Source organism: Anser anser, assembly GCF_964211835.1.
Source record: "Anser anser genome assembly, chromosome: 21".
In the NCBI taxonomy this organism is placed as follows: domain Eukaryota; kingdom Metazoa; phylum Chordata; class Aves; order Anseriformes; family Anatidae; genus Anser; species Anser anser.
The window spans coordinates 3,566,050-3,585,376 of NC_139742.1; the positions used below are offsets into that span (position 1 = coordinate 3,566,050).

Genomic DNA, 19,327 nt, shown 5'->3' on the forward strand with positions numbered 1-19,327 from the left:
CCCGCCCCCTGCGCGCAGTCAGCTGAGCCCCGCCGCGGCCACCACCGGAGCCCGGTGTGCCCCCCCCCCCCCTCCGCGGCCCCGGTGTCGCCCCCCCCATCCCTTGCCCCCCCCCCCCCCGCATCCTCTGTCCCCGCATCCTCGCTGCCACCGCCACCCGCAGCGGCTGTCCGGCCGTTTGTCCGGCCCCCCCAACCCCCCCCCCTACTCCTCGTTTCCTTGCCCCCCCCCCCCCCCCGGCACGACCCCCCCCCAGGCACCATGGCCCCCATCGGACTCAAGGCTGTGGTCGGAGAAAGTAAGAGCCCGGCCGCGCCTCGCTGGGGGGGGGGGCTGAAAATTGAGCCGGGGGGGGGGGGGCAGAATAAAAAGGGGGGGGGGGGGAGATGAAAAAGGCCGGGCTCCGGGCTGGGGGGGGGCATCCCGCGGGGAGATGCCCCCGGGGGGGTGGGGGGGGGATGCTGCGGATGCGCCAAACGGAGCCGGGGGGGGGCGGGGGGGGGGGCAGCGGCGCCGGGGGGGGGCTCGAGGGACAACGGGCAGGACGCGGGGACAGCGGGGGGGGGCGGGGGGTTGTCCCCCTCCGTTTTTTATTTATTTTTTTTTTTTTGGGGGGGGGGTGTTTTGAAGCTGTCGGGGTTTGTCTGCAGTGCTGAAGGGCGGCGCGGGGGGGGGGGGGGGGAGCGGCGGTAAAAAAAAAAAAATAATAATAAATAAATGGCGGGGGGGGGGAAGGAGGAAGCGGGAGGCGCCGGAGCCTTTTTCCCCGGATCTGAACGGGCGAGAGGCGAGCGGGGCGCAAGCAGCAAAACCCGAACGGCCCCCAAATGGGACCGGGGGGGGGGCACCGAGGGGGGGGGGCATAAAAAGGGGGGGGGGGGGGCACGGGGGTGTCCGTGCCCAGCGCCGCGCCAGGCCGTGCGCCCGCCGCTTTGTCTGCGCCAAAGCCCTCCCCGGGGGGGTCCTTAATGCAAATATAAATAATTTTTTCCCCTCGTCCCCGGGGAGGGGGTGACCCCCCCCCACCGATCAGCCCCCCCCCGGGGCCGAGGGGATCTCGGTGCCTTTCGGGGTCGCTGTTTTTGGCCGGGGCTGCGGGGCGGAGCGGAGGAGCCGCGGCTCCGCTTCCTCCTTCCCCTCCTGCCGCAAGCCCAAGCTGCTCCCCAACGGCCTGCAGCGGGGGGGGGGGCTCCGAAAAGCCCCCCCAGGCTGGACGTGGTGGTGGTGGTGGGGGGAAATGTCTGTGCCTCCCTTCCCCCGTGCGAAAATCTGCGCGGAGAAAATGAGGAAACCGGAGCGAAAAGGGCAGGAACCGGGGGAAACTTCCCCCGGGGCTCCCCGCAGCCTTTCTGCCCCCCCCCGCGCCCATCTTGCGGGACTGATTTCCGTAGCAGGGGCTGGGTTTTATTTTATATATATTTTTTTTTTTTTGGGGGGGGGGGGGGAGCAATGGCGAAAGCCTCCCGCAGCGGTGCGGGTGGTGCGGCCGGGGCTGGTGGCGTGATCGGGTGGGTGGGGATGGAGGGGGGGGGGAATCCCCCCCCCCAACCCCCGGATTGATGCCCCCCCCCCCCGGATTGATGCCCCCCCCCCCCGGATTGATGGCCCCGCTTTGTTCCCAGCCGGCACCTGCCCGGGGAGGGGGCTGCGCAAGTCGTCGTCCCCCCCCCAAGCCACCCTGGGGTGCTGCATTAAGGGGGGGTGCTGGGGGAGGTGGGGGGGGGTCGGAGCCGAGCAGGTTGGGAAACGAAATGGAAAATGCAGGAAAATGCCCCCCCCCCCCCCACCCCCCCGCTTCTCTGCTGCAGGATGGGCTCTGGGAGGGGGGGGCTTTGCTGGGTGTCAGCCTGGGGGGCTGGACCCCCCCCTGCCCGAGCAGGGGGCTGGGGAGAGAAAGGGGCAGCCCCCAGCCCCCAGCTGGGGGGGGGGGGGAACGGATCCTGCACCCCCCCCAAACAGGGCCCTGGGACCTTGCCCTCGGTGACGAGGGGACAGAGACCGGCACCGCTGCGTGTCCCCTGTCCCTTATTTTCATTCATTGTCACAGGCTGGGGGCGATCACGGCTGTGCACACACACACACACGCACACACACGCGTGTGCACGCACACGGGCTCAAGCCAGCATCGTGGAAATCTGGCCGGATCCGTCCCTTCGGGGTTTGGTTCCCCAAAAATAGGGGTCCGGGCTGGGGAACGTAAGGGGCAGCAGGGCGCCAGCCCCCCGGCCGGGCTGCCTGCGGAGCGTGGGTGGCTGGAAGGAGAGGGCAGGGCTCCGCGTGCGGGCAAAATGCTGCATAGGATGGAGGGATGGGGCCCCCGCGTGAGCTCTGGGGGGGGTCCAGCTCACCCCCACCCTGGGGCTGGGGGCTCGTCAGGCTGCCGTGGGATGCTCCGGGTCTCACTGGGGCCGTTCCTGCTTTGTGGTGCTGTTCTCAGCCGGGGCTGCTCCCCGGTGCCAGGAGCCGCAGGGTACCCGGAGCTCCCCCTCCCCGCTGCGGCTCTCCCCCACTGCGCCAGGGCAGCGATTCCCCGAGGGGCACCCACCGGGGGGGGGGGGGGAACGCTCACCCAGAGGAGCAGGAGGGCTGAGCCCGTGCCCTGGGGCTGACCCGAGGGCAGGATCCCTCTGCGGGCATCCTCGGAGGAGGGAAGGAAGGAGGGAGGAGGGATGGATGGAGGGATGCTGCGCGCTGCCACGGCCCCACCTCCAGAGCTGCATTCCGCCCTGGCTTCCCTCCAGGCCAGGATTATTCCTCTGACCAGCTGGTGCTGGAGCGAGATGCGCTCCGGGGGCCCCCAGAGAGCTGGGAGCGTGTGGGCAGGGTGTCGCAGGTGCCACGGGCACCCGTTGTCACCCCCCAGCTGGGCTGTCCCTGCACCTCCCCGCATCCAGCAGCGATGGCCGCATCCATACCAGGACCTGCTCTCCTCTGGGGCCGGTCCTTCAGGTGTCTTCGGGTGCCAGCTGGAAAAATTTTGCCCGATCGTGGCAGCTGGGCCCACCTCCGAGGTCCCCATCCCCAAACCTTCACCTAACCCCCACCAGGTGGACGTTCCTCCTGTCCTCACCTGTCCCTGGGCTACACGCTGCCCCCAGGCAGCCTCAGGGCCTCTTTGGGTCCCCGAGCCTTCCCGCAGCACCCTGCGGTGAGGAGGAGGAGGAGGAGGAGGAGGAAGGTGGGTTTACTTCACCGAGCCATCACCAGCGAGGCAAGCTGCCACCACGGTGCTGGGTCTGAAAGCCCCCGGAGACCTTCACCTGCAAGAGGGGAGCGACGTCCCCGGGGGGGCCCTTTTGTCACCAAGGGTGGCTGAAGCAGAGCAGCCCCAGGAGAGCTCCAACCTCAGTGGTTCTGGGACTCTGGCAGCTGCCCAGCGCCCTGCTGCCCCCCGGGGCCACCCTGCCCCAGGGCAGAGCATCCTCACGGCAGCTCCCTCCAGCCCACGCTAAAATCCCCCCTGGACCCCCAGCTCCGAGGCCGTGCCACGTCACCCGGTGTCCCCATCTGTCTCTCCGGGGAGGTGACAGCCCAGGGAGCGGGTGCACGCCGAGCTGGGTGGCACCGGCAGGGCAGGGCAGGGCCGCGGGCTCGCTGCCAGCCTCAGGGCACGGCCGGGGCCCCCGGGGACCTGCGGAGCTGGTGCGTGACTCACCCGGGTGGCTGGGGGCACCTCGTGCTGCCAACACCTTTCTGAGGGCACGGGAGGATTTTGGGGCCAAATACGGGATTCTCCGAGTCCATCTTGGGGTATGGGGCTTGTGTACTGCCCCAGAGCCAGCTCCGGGCAGGCCCCTGCCACGCACAAGAGGAGGAAGAGGAGGTGATGAAGGGCACGGGACCAGGCCAGCGTGGTGGGGACATGGCGTGGGTGCACGTCGCATCCTCCTCATCCTCCTCCCTGCACGGGGCAGAGCCTCCAGCCCTGCCATCAGCTCGGCACGCCCCGTCCTCACAGCCAGGAGCAGACCCTACAACTCTGATGGGAGCGGGTGCTTGGCAAAGCCCCTGCTGGGGCTTTTGTGTTTGTCCTCGGGGATCGTTTTGCCTTGCCTCCAGCATCGGCTCCAAGTTGGGTCACGGCTTGAAAATTTAGCACTTTTAGCCTCCAGTCCATGGTCTACACCTGGGCCTGAAAGAATTCTTTTCCATACGTCGCTGTGAGCGCTACAGATCACTTCGGCAGGTGTGCGTCCACCCACTGATGTCTGCATGTGCAGGAAAGCAGAAAAAGCCACCAGACCTAGAAATTTCCTCTCTTAATAAATAAATAAATAAGGTCTGGGCCCAATTCCCTGGCGCCTCTGAGGAAAAATGGCCTGGGAGAAATCCCCCCAAAACCCAGGCGTTTAAGAAGAGACTCAGCACCACGCGGCCGTCAGCAGATGCTGCGCCCACCAGCTCGCCGTGCAGGAGGGAGCTCACGGCTGCTGTGTTCTGGAGGGAGAAAATAAATCGGGCTGAAGGCGCAGTGACGTGGGGGCTTCCGCATCAACCATGTAGAAACACACACGGGTACACACAGGTCAGCACACGTATGGCACGGAGGGTCCTTCGTGGAGCCCATGGGATGCGGAGATGTGCCACTAGGGGACCGCTTGGAGTTGGACCCGTGCAACCCCAGGTTGTTGGCGTTTTGCTCCCTCTCGGTCAACGCGGAGGAGAACCAGGGCAGAAAGCCATGGCTGTGCGCAGAGGAGAGCATCGCCTACCCCTGGGGGTCACCTACCCCGGGACGCGGTGGCCCTGCATGTCTCATCCTGCCACAGGAAAGCTCCTGGCTCCCGCAGCTGCTGGCAGCCGGGTACGGCATCTCCTCAGCATCTCCACCAAGGATGGGAACGCCTCGGGGAAGAGAACAAGCACAGGGAAGGGCCGTGCCTTCAGAAGGGACCCGCTGTGGTCTGTGCCCCGTTGAGCACCCAGCAGGAGAAGCTCTGCTCGACTCCCAGGTCCTCGTGCAGACCTGAAGAACCCGTGTCAGGAGCGGTCCCGCAGTGAAAATCCTTATGAATTTTACCATTTTTTGATTTTTTGATCATGCCTTTCATCTTCCTCACGTCCTTCTGGCCATGCTCCCAATGTCCTGAGCCATTCTTCAGGTCTCTGCCCTGCCCCTGTCGAGGTTGTGAAGTCGTTTTGGCTCCCATAAATGCAGTTCTTCTCTGTGCCCCAATGGGTTCGTGGCCTCCTTGCCACCCTCTGGTCCTATTTGACCAGGGACTGCCTGCGGACGGGATGCTGGCGCCTGTAGGTCCCCAGCTGAGGGCGGTTTGGAGGTGGATACGTGGTCTGCTACATCCGAGTGTGGTTCTGTCTAGGTAACGTTCGCACTGCCTTCACCAATTAGTTAACGAACCAGCAAAAAGCAGTTGCCAAGCCAACCCGAAGACAAACACGCTTGTCTCAAGGATGCGTCGTGACAGCTCCGTGAGGGAGGTGGGTCTGGAGCAAACCTCACCGTTGGTCCTGGGGTCCGGCTCCCCGGGTGGCTCCAGGACTCTGGATCCCAAATGGAGGACACAGGAGGAGGGTGAAGGGACTGAGCCCTGCCTGTGGCAAGGAGAAGCCCGTGGTTAGGGTCACCCAGCCCTGTAGGACCACGGGTAGTTCTGGTCTCCTGCCATCCCTCACGGCACTCCATCCCGCACCACACCAGGACAAGGTGTGCCGCACACGAGGGCCGGGGACGTGGTGGCAGAGGAGCATTTCCGAGCAGCAGGAGTTTGGTTTCATGATTTCTGCATTAGGGAAGGGCTTGGCCATCGCTGCCAAACACCCCCGGGAGCAGCACCCCCGTCCTGGTGCTCCAGCACCCGGTGCTGGCCGGGACCCGGCTCTGCTGCTTCCACTGTCGGTGGGCTTTGGGGCTGCTCACCGGGCTCCGGGCTCTTGCTGAAGCATGACAGCTGGCTTGGGGCACCCCAAATGAGTCTGTCCCCGCCCAGCCTGAGTTGGTCACAGCTTTTTCGGTGCCTGTCCCCCCAGGAGCAGAGGTGTGGGGTCGGACCCGGAGGCAGGCAGGGCAGCCCCGGGTCAGTAACACTGCTAAGCCTCTTGCAGCGACGGACGGGCTCGAGTCCTACTAGGCCACCGTGTCACCAGCCTCTGGCCCTGGCTGAAGACGATGCGGTGGGACATCTTCCTGCCACCCGTCACCCCAGGAGGAGCCCTGCCGAGGGAGGTAGCAGCTCGTGGGTGCGTCGCTCAAGGTGTCCCAGGGTGGCACAAAAGTGCCACCGTGTTAGGACCATCTTAGTGGAGGTCCTCCGTTTGAGGTGAGACGGGCTTCCTTGTCCAAAGGTGTTGGTGTCTTCTCTCCATCGGAGGATAAGCCCCGAGCCGTCTGCGTTGTCCGTTCTCAGCAGAAATTGTGATTAAAATCCTTCCAGCCTGAAGGGAGCAGAAGCAACGCGTTGAAGGCGTCCGAGAGGTGGAGGCACTGGGTGGGCTGGATACACACACGTATTCCCCCCTGAAACCTGGGCTATCTCCAGGATGAAAAGCTCGGCTGCGGGCGTCACCAGCTGACGTTAGAGCCCAAAAGCTCTGGCTGAGACCATTTGAGGGCACGGGCTGCAGCATCTGACCTGCTATCGTGTGTACGTGAGAGCATCTCTTCCCAGGAGCGACCAGGCTTGACTCGAGGCCGCAGGGAACAGGGGAGCTGCTGTTTCCCCTCTTGCCGAGTGCCGAATTGGCTCAGGGATGCCTTTGCATTGCTCATCCTCGACGGCTCGTCTTCGCTGGCATCCCCTCTCCCTTGCCATCCTCACCAGTTTTGGTCCACGGACAAACAGCTGCAGGGCCAGCAGCAACTGAGGCACCCGAGGCACCTTCCCCGCAGCCCCTGGCTGCAGGACGCTCATTCCCAGCCTCCTTCCTTCTTGTTCCCAGCCTCCTGCCTTCCTTCCTCTCCCTGTCCCGGAGCAAAACGCTGCTGCAGGGGCAGGATTTCTGCCCGGCCGCCCGGCTCCAGGAGCCCAGCCCTGTCCCCACCGGGATCGCCTCGGTGCTCTGTTTGCGTGGGGTGTGGGACGGTGCCTGGCAAACGGCGCTGTTATCCCCGGGTCCTCGCTCGGGGGAAGGAGCCAAAGATGAGGAATGAAAAGAGGGAAGGAGCCTCTGGCAGGAGCCGGCAATGTTTGTCACCGGGCGCTGGCTGCTCAAAGCTGAGCGAACGCAGCCCCGGTGGGGACCGCGGCTGTCGGCGCAGTGCGGGGGCAAAGGGGGGTCCCCAGCACCAGCAGGGAACCAGGGGACAGCGTGGGCAGCCCTCTCTGCTGCATCCTGCCCACGGCAAAGGAAGATTCCCCGTTAAGGCATTGCATTTTTGCTGCTTGGGTGACCTGGGTCTGGGTGCACCACGGGGCTTGGGGGCGCACAGGGCGGCCCCACCGCGGTACCAACGCCGCCTGTTCCCAGTTACACCCCCATGGCCTGCAGGTGCCCCGCACCCAAGGGAGAGGCTACGGGATGTGAGCAAGGCCGGGCAGCACCCCAAGGTCACAGCCAGCATCTTTTGGGTTCCCCCAGGGGGACCTAGCAGGGAAGGAGCCACGTGTGCACTGACAGCAGCGGGAACCTCCGAGTTCTGCAGCGGGTTTTACGCTGCTGCCAGCCCCGTGCCCCTGCAGCACCTGGTAGGGCAGGAAAACGGGGCTGTGCACCCAAACTGAGCATCACCCAAACACAGACATTTATAGGGCCGGGAGCTCCCCAGGCAGTCCCCTCGGTGTGCCTCCCTCAAGCCCTGTCCTGGAACGAGGCAAATTCAGGCCCCCAGCTGCCCCATATAAACCTGCGTCGAGCTCTGCCCGTGGGACCAGCACCCGTGGGGTTGCTCCCGTGGGGGAAGCTCCCCAGGATGAGGGTGGCACCTGCACCAACTGCCCCCACAACCCTCCACATTATGTAATTTAGAAACATTTCCTGATGGGGTTTTAATTGGGGTTTTAATTAGGTACCCCCATCCCTGTCCTGGGGACCAGGGGGTCGGAGCAAAGCCCCCCAGGAGGGCAGCACCGGGACGTGGCACGGCACCACACGGACGCAGACCCTTCCCCAAGCCCAGCCAGGCAGTCCACCAGCTCTGCAGGGGGTGGCCCTTCATTTGCCAGGGACAAAGGGGACCTTTGGGGCTTGCCCCCCCACCCCAGCGCTGACACCGGGGTGCCTGCTCCCAGGGGACGGGCAGGGGTGGCCCGGCCGCGAGGGGACAGCGCGGGGACGATGGCCCGGGCTGGTTGTGTAAGCGCGGCAGGGACGGGTGCGAAATGAGCTTGCGGGGGATTACAAGGAGCAGGCCGAGGCCGCCTGGGTCTTGTTGCTAAAAGGAGCCCTTAAGCCGCTGTTGTTTTCCCGGCCCTTCGGATTAGGGCTGAGGCGCGTGGGGTGGCCCCTGGGGACCCCCACGTCCCTCTGCCATCCGGGGCGTGCTTTTGGGTCCTGCTCCCTGCTGCGTGGGCTCAGCTCCTGTGCTCAGCCATGTGTGGGTGCCGGGGGCCCCCCCTCTTGCCAGGTCCCCAAAACACCCCTGCCACCCCAAAAAGAAACCCTACTGAGCGAGTGGCTGCCCTCAACCATCCCAGGATGGCAATTTTAGGACCCCCAGGAGGGGTGCGGTGGGGCTGGCACGGCCCCATAAGCAATGGGGGGGTTGCAGCGCCCCCAGTACAACCCCCCAGCTGCAGGTGGGCACCCCGGGGTGCTGCGGGGAGGCTCGGGGTGCTCACACCACCCCCTGCTCCCTGTCTCTTGCAGAGATTATGCACGATGTGATCCGGAAGGTGAAGAAGAAGGGAGAATGGAAGGTGAGCAGCGGGGCTGGAGGAGGAGGAGGAGGAGGATGAAGCTGGGAAGGGGTCGGAGCGGGCTGGGAGCCCCAGGGCACCGGTGGGGTGCAGGGCAGGGCTTTTCCCTGCTTCCCCGTCCCCAGCTGGTGTCCGCTCTCCCCAGGTGCTGGTGGTGGACCAGCTCAGCATGCGCATGCTGTCCTCCTGCTGCAAAATGACCGACATCATGACGGAGGGCATCACGAGTGAGTACAGTGCCGCGCACACCTCCCGCAGAGCTTGTTGCAGGAAGGGCAGGCGCACCCCTGGCGCTCAGCCCCCCGTCTCCATCCCGTGCCGGGTGCCTGTGGGCCCCCTCCCAGCCCACGGGGGCTGAGGGAGCCCGAGCACCTCGCCTCCTGGCAGTGCTTGGGTCCAAGGAGGATGGCGAGGAGGAGGCCGGGTGTTATTTTATCTCAGCCCTATAAATAGCTGCCTGCGGCACTCGGAGAGGAGACGGAAATACTGGCGGTGCCTCAGGAGGTGCTGGGGGCTCGTCCCAGGGGGTACCACCACGTCCCAAGCCACAGCATCACCCCCAAGTGTTCCCCTGCAGCACAGGGACATGGGGACGGACCAAAGCAGCCGCGGCACAGCAACACACAGACAAATCCACCGCCCCCACCCGGGACCTTTCCAAGCACCCAAGTGCCTCCCGTAGGGTGACAGAGGGCTGGGACGGGCTGGGGACAGCCCCAGCTGCCACGTGGGCAGGGATGAGCAGCCGGGGACATTTTGGCCACCGAGGGGCTGGCAGCTGGTGCCACCACCCTGGCACAGCCCCTGTGTTTCCCCCCCCCAGTCGTGGAAGACATCAACAAGCGCCGGGAGCCGCTGCCCAGCCTGGAGGCCGTCTATCTCATCACGCCCTCCGAGAAGGTGAGCAGGGGCTGGGGGCAGGAGGAGGAGGAGGATCTGCGCCCATGGGAGCCACCCGGGCTCTGGCACAGGTCGTGGTGCCGAGGGGGCTGTGCCAAGCCCGCGGGGTGCAGGGCTAGGGGTGCAGGGTGCTGCTCCCCGCGCTCGGGGGTGCCGCGACGCGGGGCCACCCTGCCCAGCCCAGCCGCTCGCATCTCTCTTGCAGTCCATCCACTCCCTCATCAACGACTTCAAGGACCCCCCCACCTCCAAGTACAGAGCTGCCCACGTCTTCTTCACTGACTGTGAGTACTGCGGGGCCGGGGCAAGGAGCAGAGAGCGGGGGGTGCCTGCGGGGAGCTGCGGGACGGGGCTGGGCCGTGGCCACGGGCGGGTTTGTGCGCACCAAAAGTGGGATCTGGGCTCCTCACCCCCAGGCGTTGCAGGCAGCATCCCCCCCATCACAAAACACATCATGCAACCAAGAGAAGGGAACGATTCCACTAAAACATGCACAGAAAAGCGGGTGGGAGGAATGCCTGGGCAGGGCAGGACCACGGGAGCACGGCCACCATGCCCTGAGCGCTGCTTCCTGCTCTCCGTCCCCTCCAGCCTGCCCCGACGCCCTCTTCAACGAGCTGGTGAAATCCCGAGCTGCCAAGGTCATCAAGACCCTGACCGAGATCAACATCGCCTTCCTGCCCTCCGAGTCCCAGGTGGGTCCGGGTTGGGGACGGCCCAGGCGACGGGGCAGAGGGGGGTGCTCCGGGTCCCTCCCCAGCCCAGCAGGATTTGCGTAAGAGCCACAACCCCCCACGAGCCCTCTCCCCACACTGCTCCCACCGCCCTGTCTCCTTCGATTACGTCTCGGGGCTGATCGGCTGCGGGGGATTTAGCGCCTTGGCCCCGTGCCCGTGCTGTCAGGCTCTGCCCCCCCGGCACGGCACCAGCCGGGGGCACCGGGCAGCCAGCCCCCTGCCAAGGGGGACAGGGAGGAACGGGTGGCACCAGATTTTGGGGGAGACCATGGTGAGGGCAGGTGGAAGATGAGCTCCTAGTGGCCCCATGCATGCCAAAACTGGCTTTGGTTTTACCATCCCTGCTCCTCCTCGCCTCCCTGGTTCCCTGCCTGGGCGCAGGCGATGCTGCGTGCAGGGGCTGGGCGAGCTCCTGGGGGCTCCGCACGTGCCCGGGGGCTGCACCAAGGAGCAGGGGATGGGGAGGGGGTCGGGGCACGGAGGTGGCAGCCGAAAGCCCAAGGGACACCCCGAACATCGCTGAACCTGCAGCGAGGACCCGGCATCTCCCTGGGTTTGGGTTGGGTTTCCCTACCCGCCAGGGCTGCTCGAATCCCCCCGCAGCCCGGCCCCGCTAAGCGCCCTCCCACCACACCCCCCAGGTCTACTCCCTGGATTCGGCCGACTCCTTCCAGAGCTTTTACAGCCCCCACAAGGCCCAGATGAAGAACCCGATCCTGGAGCGGCTGGCGGAGCAGATCGCCACGCTGTGCGCCACGCTGAAGGAGTACCCGGCCGTGCGGTACCGCGGGTGAGGACGGGAGGGAGGTGGCACAAAGGGGCACGCCGAGGCACCCAGGAGCCGGGGACTGGGAGCCTGGCATCCAGGTGACGCCTCGTGTAGGACGGAGCAGGGCAAAGCAGAGCACCAGATTCCCCAGGGGAGAGGGGAAAAGGCAAATTCCCTCCTCCCCCTTCCCCAGGGACTACAAAGACAACGCCATGCTGGCGCAGCTCATCCAGGACAAGCTGGATGCCTACAAGGCTGACGACCCCACCATGGGCGAGGTGAGCAGGGGGAGGCACAAGGGGGGGCATTTTGCTCGGCGGGCGCTCCCTGACCGGGGGTGGCACCGGGGACCGCTGCTGACGGCCGCGGTGGCTCGGCAGGGCCCGGACAAGGCTCGCTCCCAGCTCCTCATCCTGGACCGCGGCTTCGACCCTGCTTCCCCGGTGCTGCACGAGCTGACCTTCCAGGCCATGAGCTACGACCTGCTGCCCATCGAGAACGACGTCTACAAGTGAGTGCCGCCCCCGTGGTGACCTGCCCCCGCGGAGAGCCCGTCCCCAGCCGCAGCCTGGCGGGCGCGATGTTGGCCCAGCACAGGGCTGATGCAAAAGCCTTTTCTAAACCCCTTCCCAACCTATAAATGGGTAGAAGGTGGTGGGAAGTAAAATCAAATTGTGAAATAACCTCGCCCCGTCGCTGGCAGAGCCGAGAACAGCCCCCACCTGCCCCCCTGTCTCCCCCGAGCCACGTGTGACCGTGCGCCCCGTCCCCTCCACCCCGCTCCTGCCCTCTTCCCAGGTACGAGACGAGCGGCATCGGGGAAGCCCGGGTTAAGGAGGTTCTCCTGGACGAGGACGACGACCTCTGGGTCTCCCTTCGCCACAAGCACATCGCGGAGGTGTCCCAGTGAGTGTCCCCGCGGTGCCTCGCTGCTGCCCCTGCCCCACGTGGGTGCGTTTGGGCACCCCACCGGCCCCTCGGGTCGGGCCCTCCCCGCTGACGGCTGCGCCCTCCTCCTGTCCCCAGGGAGGTGACCCGGTCCCTGAAGGAGTTTTCATCGAGCAAGAGGATGAACACAGGCGATAAGGTGACACCTCCCGGCGAGCACAGGCACCCAAGGGCCAGGATACAGCAAAGCCTCTCGGGGACACCTGCAAAGGGTCCCTGATGGGCAGGGGGGCAGCCGTGGGGCACTGGCCCCGCACCTGGGGCTGAGGGAATGGGGAAAGTGCCCTTGGAGGGGCACCAGGGTCCCCCCAGCACGGGGTGCACGTGTGTCCCACCAAACCCCGACAGAGGGGGATGTTTGGGCAGGGTCATCTCCTTCCCGCTCAGGGTCCTGGCCCCAGGTCCCCCAGGGTGACCTCGTCCCCTTCCCTCACAGACCACCATGAGAGACCTGTCCCAGATGCTGAAGAAGATGCCGCAGTACCAGAAGGAGCTCAGCAAGGTAAAGCAGGCAGGGGAAAGGTTCGAACAAGGCCACTGGTGCTGAGCCTCACGGGCAGCACCCAAAGGTGGCTTTCCCGGCGGGTCCCTGGCCATGGGAGGTGGCTCCGGGCTGGGGCTGGCAGCACTGGGGTGGTGGCACGGGGACCTTGGGCTGCTCCAGCCCTGCAAGGGTGTCCGCCCCGCGCGTGTCTCCCCAGTACTCCACTCACCTGCACCTGGCCGAGGACTGCATGAAGCACTACCAGGGCACGGTGGACAAGCTCTGCAGAGTCGAACAGGTACCAGCACCCCCTCACACCCCCCGGCATCCCCAAGGGACAGCGGCTCCTGCCCGGCAGCCCAGAGCCACCACTGAGCAGTGACGAGCGCGCCCATGCTCTGCAGGACCTGGCCATGGGCACCGATGCCGAAGGCGAGAAGATCAAGGACCCCATGAGGGCCATCGTCCCCATCCTGCTGGACGGGAACGTCAGCACCTATGACAAGATCCGCATCATCTTGCTGTACATCTTCCTGAAGAACGGTGAGGAGGAGAGCGGGGCGGGGGGAGAAGGGGCACAGGCAGCTCTGGGAGCAGGGTGCAGGATTGGGCCAGCAAAAGCTGGGTGGAAAAGCTCAGCCCTGTGTGACCGCCACCCAGCCAGGTGTCCCGAGGTGACCACGGAGGGGCCGTGCCCCCGCTCGCAGGCATTCCTCAGGAGGACCCATTTTCCAAAATTTCCCCATTTCTCTCCAGGCATCACCGAGGAGAACCTGAACAAGCTGATCCAGCACGCCCAGATCCCGGCAGAGGACAGCGAGATCATCACCAACATGGCCCACCTCGGGGTGCCCATCATCACAGACGTGAGTGTCCGCCTCCTGCCCCCCCCTCAGCCCCTGGGAAGGCCCCCACCCTGCTCGTGTCCCCCGGGACGTCCCCGGTGGGGTGGCCCTCCCGTGGCTCAGGGTGTCCCCATCCTCGTGCCCAGTCCACCCTGCGCCGCCGGAGCAAGCCGGAGCGGAAGGAGCGGATCAGCGAGCAGACCTACCAGCTCTCCCGATGGACCCCCGTCATTAAGGACATCATGGAGGTGAGACAGCGACGGCAGGGATGGGGGGCACAGCAGGGACCTCAGCACCACCGGGCAGGGACCTGTGGGGAGCAGGGGGCTCCCAGCCCAACGCCCCCAGCACATCTCCCCACCACGTGCCCTCTGCGCCGCTCGCAGCCCTGCGGTGCCATGCAGGCAGTGGCTGCGGGGGGTTTCTTTGAGATAGCACCAACGTAGGGGGGATTTTGGAAGCTTTCCTGGCTCCCATATGCACGCTGGGCTGTGGGGGGGTTGCACAGCCCCCAGAGCACGGCGTCCCGAGTGTCCCCGCAGTACAAAGCCCAGCCCTGCGCTCGGGCAGAGCCAAGAAATGATTTTCTCCAGGCATCGCCTTCCTCCTCGCTGCTTCCCCTTGAGCACCCCTTGAATCAGGGTAACTTCGTGGGGCTCACCCACAGCATCCCAGGCACCGAGGCTGCACCCCAGCACGGGCATTTCCCACCTGCTCCCACAGACAGACAGACAGACAGACAGACTGGCCAGCCAGCCCCGGGGCCATATTTTGATGGGGGGACACGGCGGCAGCCCAGGCTCTGCCCAAAGGCACCCTTCCTTTCCAAAAGCACACAGCCTCGCTCTTGCCTTCCTCCACCCAACTCCGTGCAAACTTTCTCACCCCGTTTTGCACCCGGGGCACCCTAAAGCTGATCCCCCAGATCTGTGGGGACTGCACAGCGCAGCCAGGTCCCAGCAAACAGCTCGTTAATCCCCCACCTGCGATCACCGAGACCGAAGCAGCAGCTTCCTTACCTTACCCCAGGGCTGGGTCCCCCAGCTGGGATGCTTGGAGATCAGCTCCAGCCCTTGAGGCTCTCAGAAAGCCAAGCAGAGGAAGGCCCCGTCCTCCTTTCCCCACCTCGGCAGGCACCTCGAGGTCGGGGTGAGCCTCGACCCGCGCCGCGCTGCAGCCCCTGTGCTGCCCCTGCCCCGCAGCAAAGGCACCACCTTCCCTCTCCCAGCTGCGCTGAATTTCAGGAGCTCAACCAAATCCTCCCCCAAAGCCAGCCCATGCAAATGTATGCAGATATATGCAAATGAACGACACCTAATTGAATTGACGGGGCTTTGCCTGCCCAACGTCTGTGCCGTGAGGCTGTACCCTGGTGGGGTTTGGGGACAGGGAAAGGGAGGAGTGGGGACGTGGGCATCGGGCAGCGCCCGGCTGCTCGCTGAGCGCCCGCGTGGGGCTCTCCCCTGCAGGATGCCATCGATGACAAGCTGGACACCAAGCACTACCCGTACATCTCCACCCGCTCCTCTGCCTCCTTCAGCACCACCGCCGTCAGGTGGGTCCCGCCGGGGCGGGCACCGGCACCCAGCCCCTGCCCTACCCCTCGCGGCCATCCTGTGCCTCAGTTTCCCCACCCCTAACAGAAAAAGAGCCACCCTTGTGGCTGAAAAGCCACCCAGGACGTCACCTGCTTTTGCAGCAATTTGGGAACTAATTAATTTGGGATTTTTTTAGTGAGATAATTCAATGCGGGGTGCGCTGCAGAGCCGGCCCTAACCCCTCTCCTCCCTCTCTAGTGCCCGCTACGGCCACTGGCACAAGAACAAGGCCCCCGGCGAGTACCGCAGCGGCCCCCGCCTCATCATCTTCATCCTGGGGGGGGTGAGCATGAACGAGATGCGCTGCGCCTACGAGGTGACGCAAGCCAGCGGCAAGTGGGAAGTGCTAATAGGTGAGTGGGGGCCCGGCCCCGCGCCCCCCGCCCGCTGTTCATCCCACGCTCGCCCCGCGCCGCCGCCGCTGCCAAATCCGGCCTCCGGGGGACTGCAGGGCCTCTGCGCGAAGGTGTCCTGCTGGTGTCACCCCCCCTGGGGGCACAGCGTGACCCCCCCAGCCGCCCCCCTCTCTGCCCCCCTCTTCGTCGCCTGGGTGAGTTTTGCTCCGCGACGTGCAGGAGCTGGGGAAGGGGGTGCAGCTGGCGCTGGCCCCGTCGCACCCAGCGCTGCGTGCTCGTCTGGGGGCGTGTCGCAGGGAGGAAGGAAGCGGCGTGCAACCCGGCACGCTGACCACAGCATGCACTGGGTGTGCAACGCACCGGGAGTGCAACAGGGCGTGTGCAACCCGGCACGGCTTGCAGGATGCGTGCCGTGCGTGCATCCTGCCCTGCGCAGCGCGCCCGCGTTCGGCACCCGCCGTGCTGTTGGAGGGGCTGCAGGTCAGACGTGATGTGCACGGTGGCAGCGCTGCCTGCTGCCAGCGGGGGCTCCGAGACCCCCCCCCAGACCCCCGGGGGAACGCAGCCAGACCCAGGACAGGCTCGGGCAGCCGGTCGCCGTCCCCCACCTGCCCCCCGACCCGTCGCCATCCCGCGTCTCGCCCATCTCATGCCGCGCACCTCTCCGCGCCCACCGTCCTCGCATGCTCGGGGCGGGCGGTGCATCCTTCGTTGTACCCCCCCTCCCCAAAATGCGCCCGAGCCACCGCGGGCTCCCCAGCCGGCGCCGGTGCATGCTGTGTGCCCCCCGGGGCTGCGGCCGGGACGTCAGCCCCGCTCTGTTCTCCCGCAGGTTCTACTCACATTCTCACTCCCACCAAATTTCTCATGGACCTGAGGCACCCCGACTTCAGGGACTCCACTAGGGTATCATTTGAGGATCAGGCTCCAGCAATGGAGTGAGCCAAAGAAACCAAGTAAAGGCAGCCTACTAACGAAAAAAGAAACTCTTCCTCCCCGAAGGGCTTTCTTTGATTCTACCGTCCTTCCGTTAATTATGATTTCGGTTTGCTTTTCCTTTCGGGTTCTTTTGACGAGAAAATGCTTGCAGTTCCTCCTGCCTCCTGGGCTGGAACGCCTCCAGCGTCGCCTCCATCATCCCGCCGCCATGGCTCCGGCCCCGCCGGCCCCCTCATGCCATCCGCTCCCCATCGCGCGCTCCGGAGGGGCCGGGACGGCGGGGCAGGGTCCCACGCGCTCAGGGACACGTGGAGCGGTGTCCCTGGGGGGGCCGCGTGTGCGTGTGGGGCAGCCCCCGCCGCCTGCCCCGGCTCCTCTCGCCGTTGCGGTGCGTCGGGGGAGAAATTGGGCTGAAATCCTTGGTTCTGTAGGACATCTTGGTTTTGCTCGGCTCTTCGTGGTGGCGGCGTGGTGGCCCCCCCGGGATGGGGCAGGGCCACGTGCTGTCCCCCCCCCCCCGGGGCACACGGGGACAGAGGTCCCTCCTCCTGCCGCAGCAGCGGTCGGGCACAGGGCGCCCAGCATCGCGCTGGCCGCATCCTGCTCCGGGCACAAGCAGCCCCCTGCAGCCCCCCGCGGGGACATGGGGACCAAGCAAGGCACAGCCCGGGGGGGGCAGCCAGGCAGGAGCAGGGCTGCAGAACTCAGGCCCCCCCCCCCTTCTCCTCCTCCTCTCCGACCCCTTTTTTCCCCCCTGTCACCCCTTCTGCCCAGGGATGCTCGGTGCCGTGTCCCGCCGACCCCCCCCTTGCGATGCGTCCCCCCCACCCCAATGCCCCCCCGCCGGCTTTCCAGCAGGTGCCCGCTGCATCCCGCGGTGGGGACAGGAGGGTCCCCATCGTCCCCGTCCCCGCTGCGCCTCCGGCACCTCCCGGCCCCCCCGGCCTCATCCCGCCGCCCTCCAGCTCCATCCATCTCCTTCATCTCTCCTGTTCCTTTTCCTTTCCCCGTTTTTCCTCCCATGGGCGTTCATTTCTGTGCAAGCATTTCCAGTAGCGTGCGCACCCTCCCGCCAGGTAAGGCCTCGCCGGGGGGGGCCGGGGACCCTTTGGGGGGTGGGGGGAGCGGGGCCATCGGCCGGGGCGTGGGGGGACGCACGAAGCCGGCGCTGACGCCCTCGCCCTCTCTGCCCCCCGCAGGGTCCACGCACATCCTCACCCCACAGAAACTGCTGGACACGCTGAAGAAGCTCAATAAAACAGAGGAGGAAAGCAGCAGTTAAAAGGAAACGCCGCCAGCGACCCGACGCCGACTGCACCCCCCCGCCGGGCACCCGGCCCGGGGCGCGCTCCCGTGCCGAACCGCGTCCCCGTCCCTGTCCCCAAACCCAACCCGACCCCGGCCCGGCCGAGCTTTCTCTCTTGTTCTTGTGTTGAGCCCCCCCCCGGCTCCTTCCCCGTCTCATTCTGACCGCAGGGAGGGGACACCAGATGCAAGCGCGTTCAGAGAAGCGCTGCGTCGTGGCTAAAGAGGAAAAGGAACAATAACAACATCCGCATCCCGAGCTGCCGCTGTCTGAGGAGCTCACTTCCCAGTAACCCGCCAACGGCGGCGACAAAAAACAACAGGAAAAAACACCAAAAAAAAAAAAAAAAAAAAAAAACCCTCCCTGAAATTTTCACTCCTCCTTGGGTTCCTGCAGGGACGGACGGACGGACGGACAGCCGGCCGCCCCTCCTGCCCCGCATCGCGCCCGTGCTGCTGCTGGCGGTGTTTCCCCCCCCCCGGCTCTTTTTGGGGTAGAAGCCTCCCCCCGGTGCCCTTTCCCTTGTTTTTGGGGGCGGCTGCCCCCCCAGATGCGCGTGCCAACATCTGGCAGGGGACGGGGGGGGGCTCTGCCCCACGCTGCCCCAAATCCCCACGCAAAAAGGGACCAGAACGGTCAAACCCCACAGACGGGACCCGTTTGCTTGCACGGCCCCTCCCTCCCCATCAGGCTGCGTACTCCTTCAGACGACAGATATATATATATATTTTTAACAGGCAGCACACGTACACACACATATATATATATATCCCTGCAGACAAGGAAGCTATGAGGCCCCCGCCCCGCTCGTGTCCCCCCCGTGGTGAAGCGTTCCCGAGCGTGCCGTCGCCCCGAGGCCCCGCAGCCCCCCGGGCCCCCCAGCGGATCCTGTGTATATGAATTATGTGTCTCGTGCAGTTCTTACAGCTTGGTGTATAGTGATTTAACCAAAACTCCTCTTATTTTGTTTTTTACATCCCAGGATTGCCCCCCCCCCGCCCCGCCACTAGATGCACTGCAATATTTTGGGGTCCTTCGTTTTGTTCTCTTCTGTTCCCTCCCTCTGAAGGCTGTGACCCCTTTTCCTTCCCCAAAATCTCTTTCTTGCCTCGTTGGTGGTTCTCCCCCTCTCTCCTTTCCCTGTCTGCTCCTTGCCCATAAAGTTAAATATATATTTTTAGGGCAAAGGCTGTATCATTGCACTGATATTTGTTGGTTCCCCCTTGGTCCTCCTGCCCCGTTTGAGTTCCTTCTCAGTTTAGCAATGCGAACGCTTCAGGATCCTGTATGTTGGACATTATTAATTTTTTTTCTGTTACAGTTATTTATATAAAAAATAATTTATCAAAAAGAAAAACTAAAAAAAAAAAAAAATCTAGTCTGTCTTGGAACTTGTTTACCTTGAAGTTACTGGAATCTAAATGTTTGACGGTGTTGAAGCACAACCATGTATCATCTCTGTATAGCTGTTCTGTACCAAGCACTCGAGTGGCTCAATAAACGCGATCTCCATACCCAGTGCAAGGAGGCTGCGCCTGCCGCTTGCTTGGGGGCTGCGGGGAGGAGGGAGGCAGGATTTGGGGAGCACCCCCCCCCCCAAAACGCCCTCCGGGGCGAGGCGAAGCGGTGACC

At 65.0% G+C, this 19,327-nt stretch overlaps 1 protein-coding gene across 2 annotated transcripts; it reads left to right on the forward strand.

Annotated features, from left to right (window-relative positions):
- Window positions 1-19,219, forward strand: LOC310884739 (syntaxin-binding protein 1). 2 transcript variants are annotated; one of them, XM_083806904.1, is made up of 20 exons: window positions 8-298; window positions 8,764-8,813; window positions 8,959-9,040; window positions 9,637-9,713; window positions 9,919-9,997; window positions 10,305-10,408; window positions 11,092-11,240; window positions 11,413-11,497; window positions 11,600-11,730; window positions 12,018-12,125; window positions 12,246-12,306; window positions 12,604-12,669; window positions 12,869-12,949; window positions 13,056-13,194; window positions 13,408-13,517; window positions 13,643-13,744; window positions 14,966-15,051; window positions 15,293-15,447; window positions 16,283-16,406; window positions 17,589-19,219. In XM_083806904.1, exons 1-19 carry the CDS (start codon window positions 262-264, stop codon window positions 16,390-16,392), a joined length of 1,812 nt encoding a protein of 603 aa, XP_083663030.1. In that variant the 5' UTR covers window positions 8-261; the 3' UTR covers window positions 16,393-16,406; window positions 17,589-19,219. The 2 variants fall into 2 exon arrangements, with proteins under 2 accessions (XP_083663031.1, XP_083663030.1); XM_083806905.1 differs by lacking the exon at window positions 16,283-16,406 and having other exon boundaries at window positions 1-298.
- The last annotated feature ends 108 nt before the right edge of the window (window positions 19,220-19,327 follow it).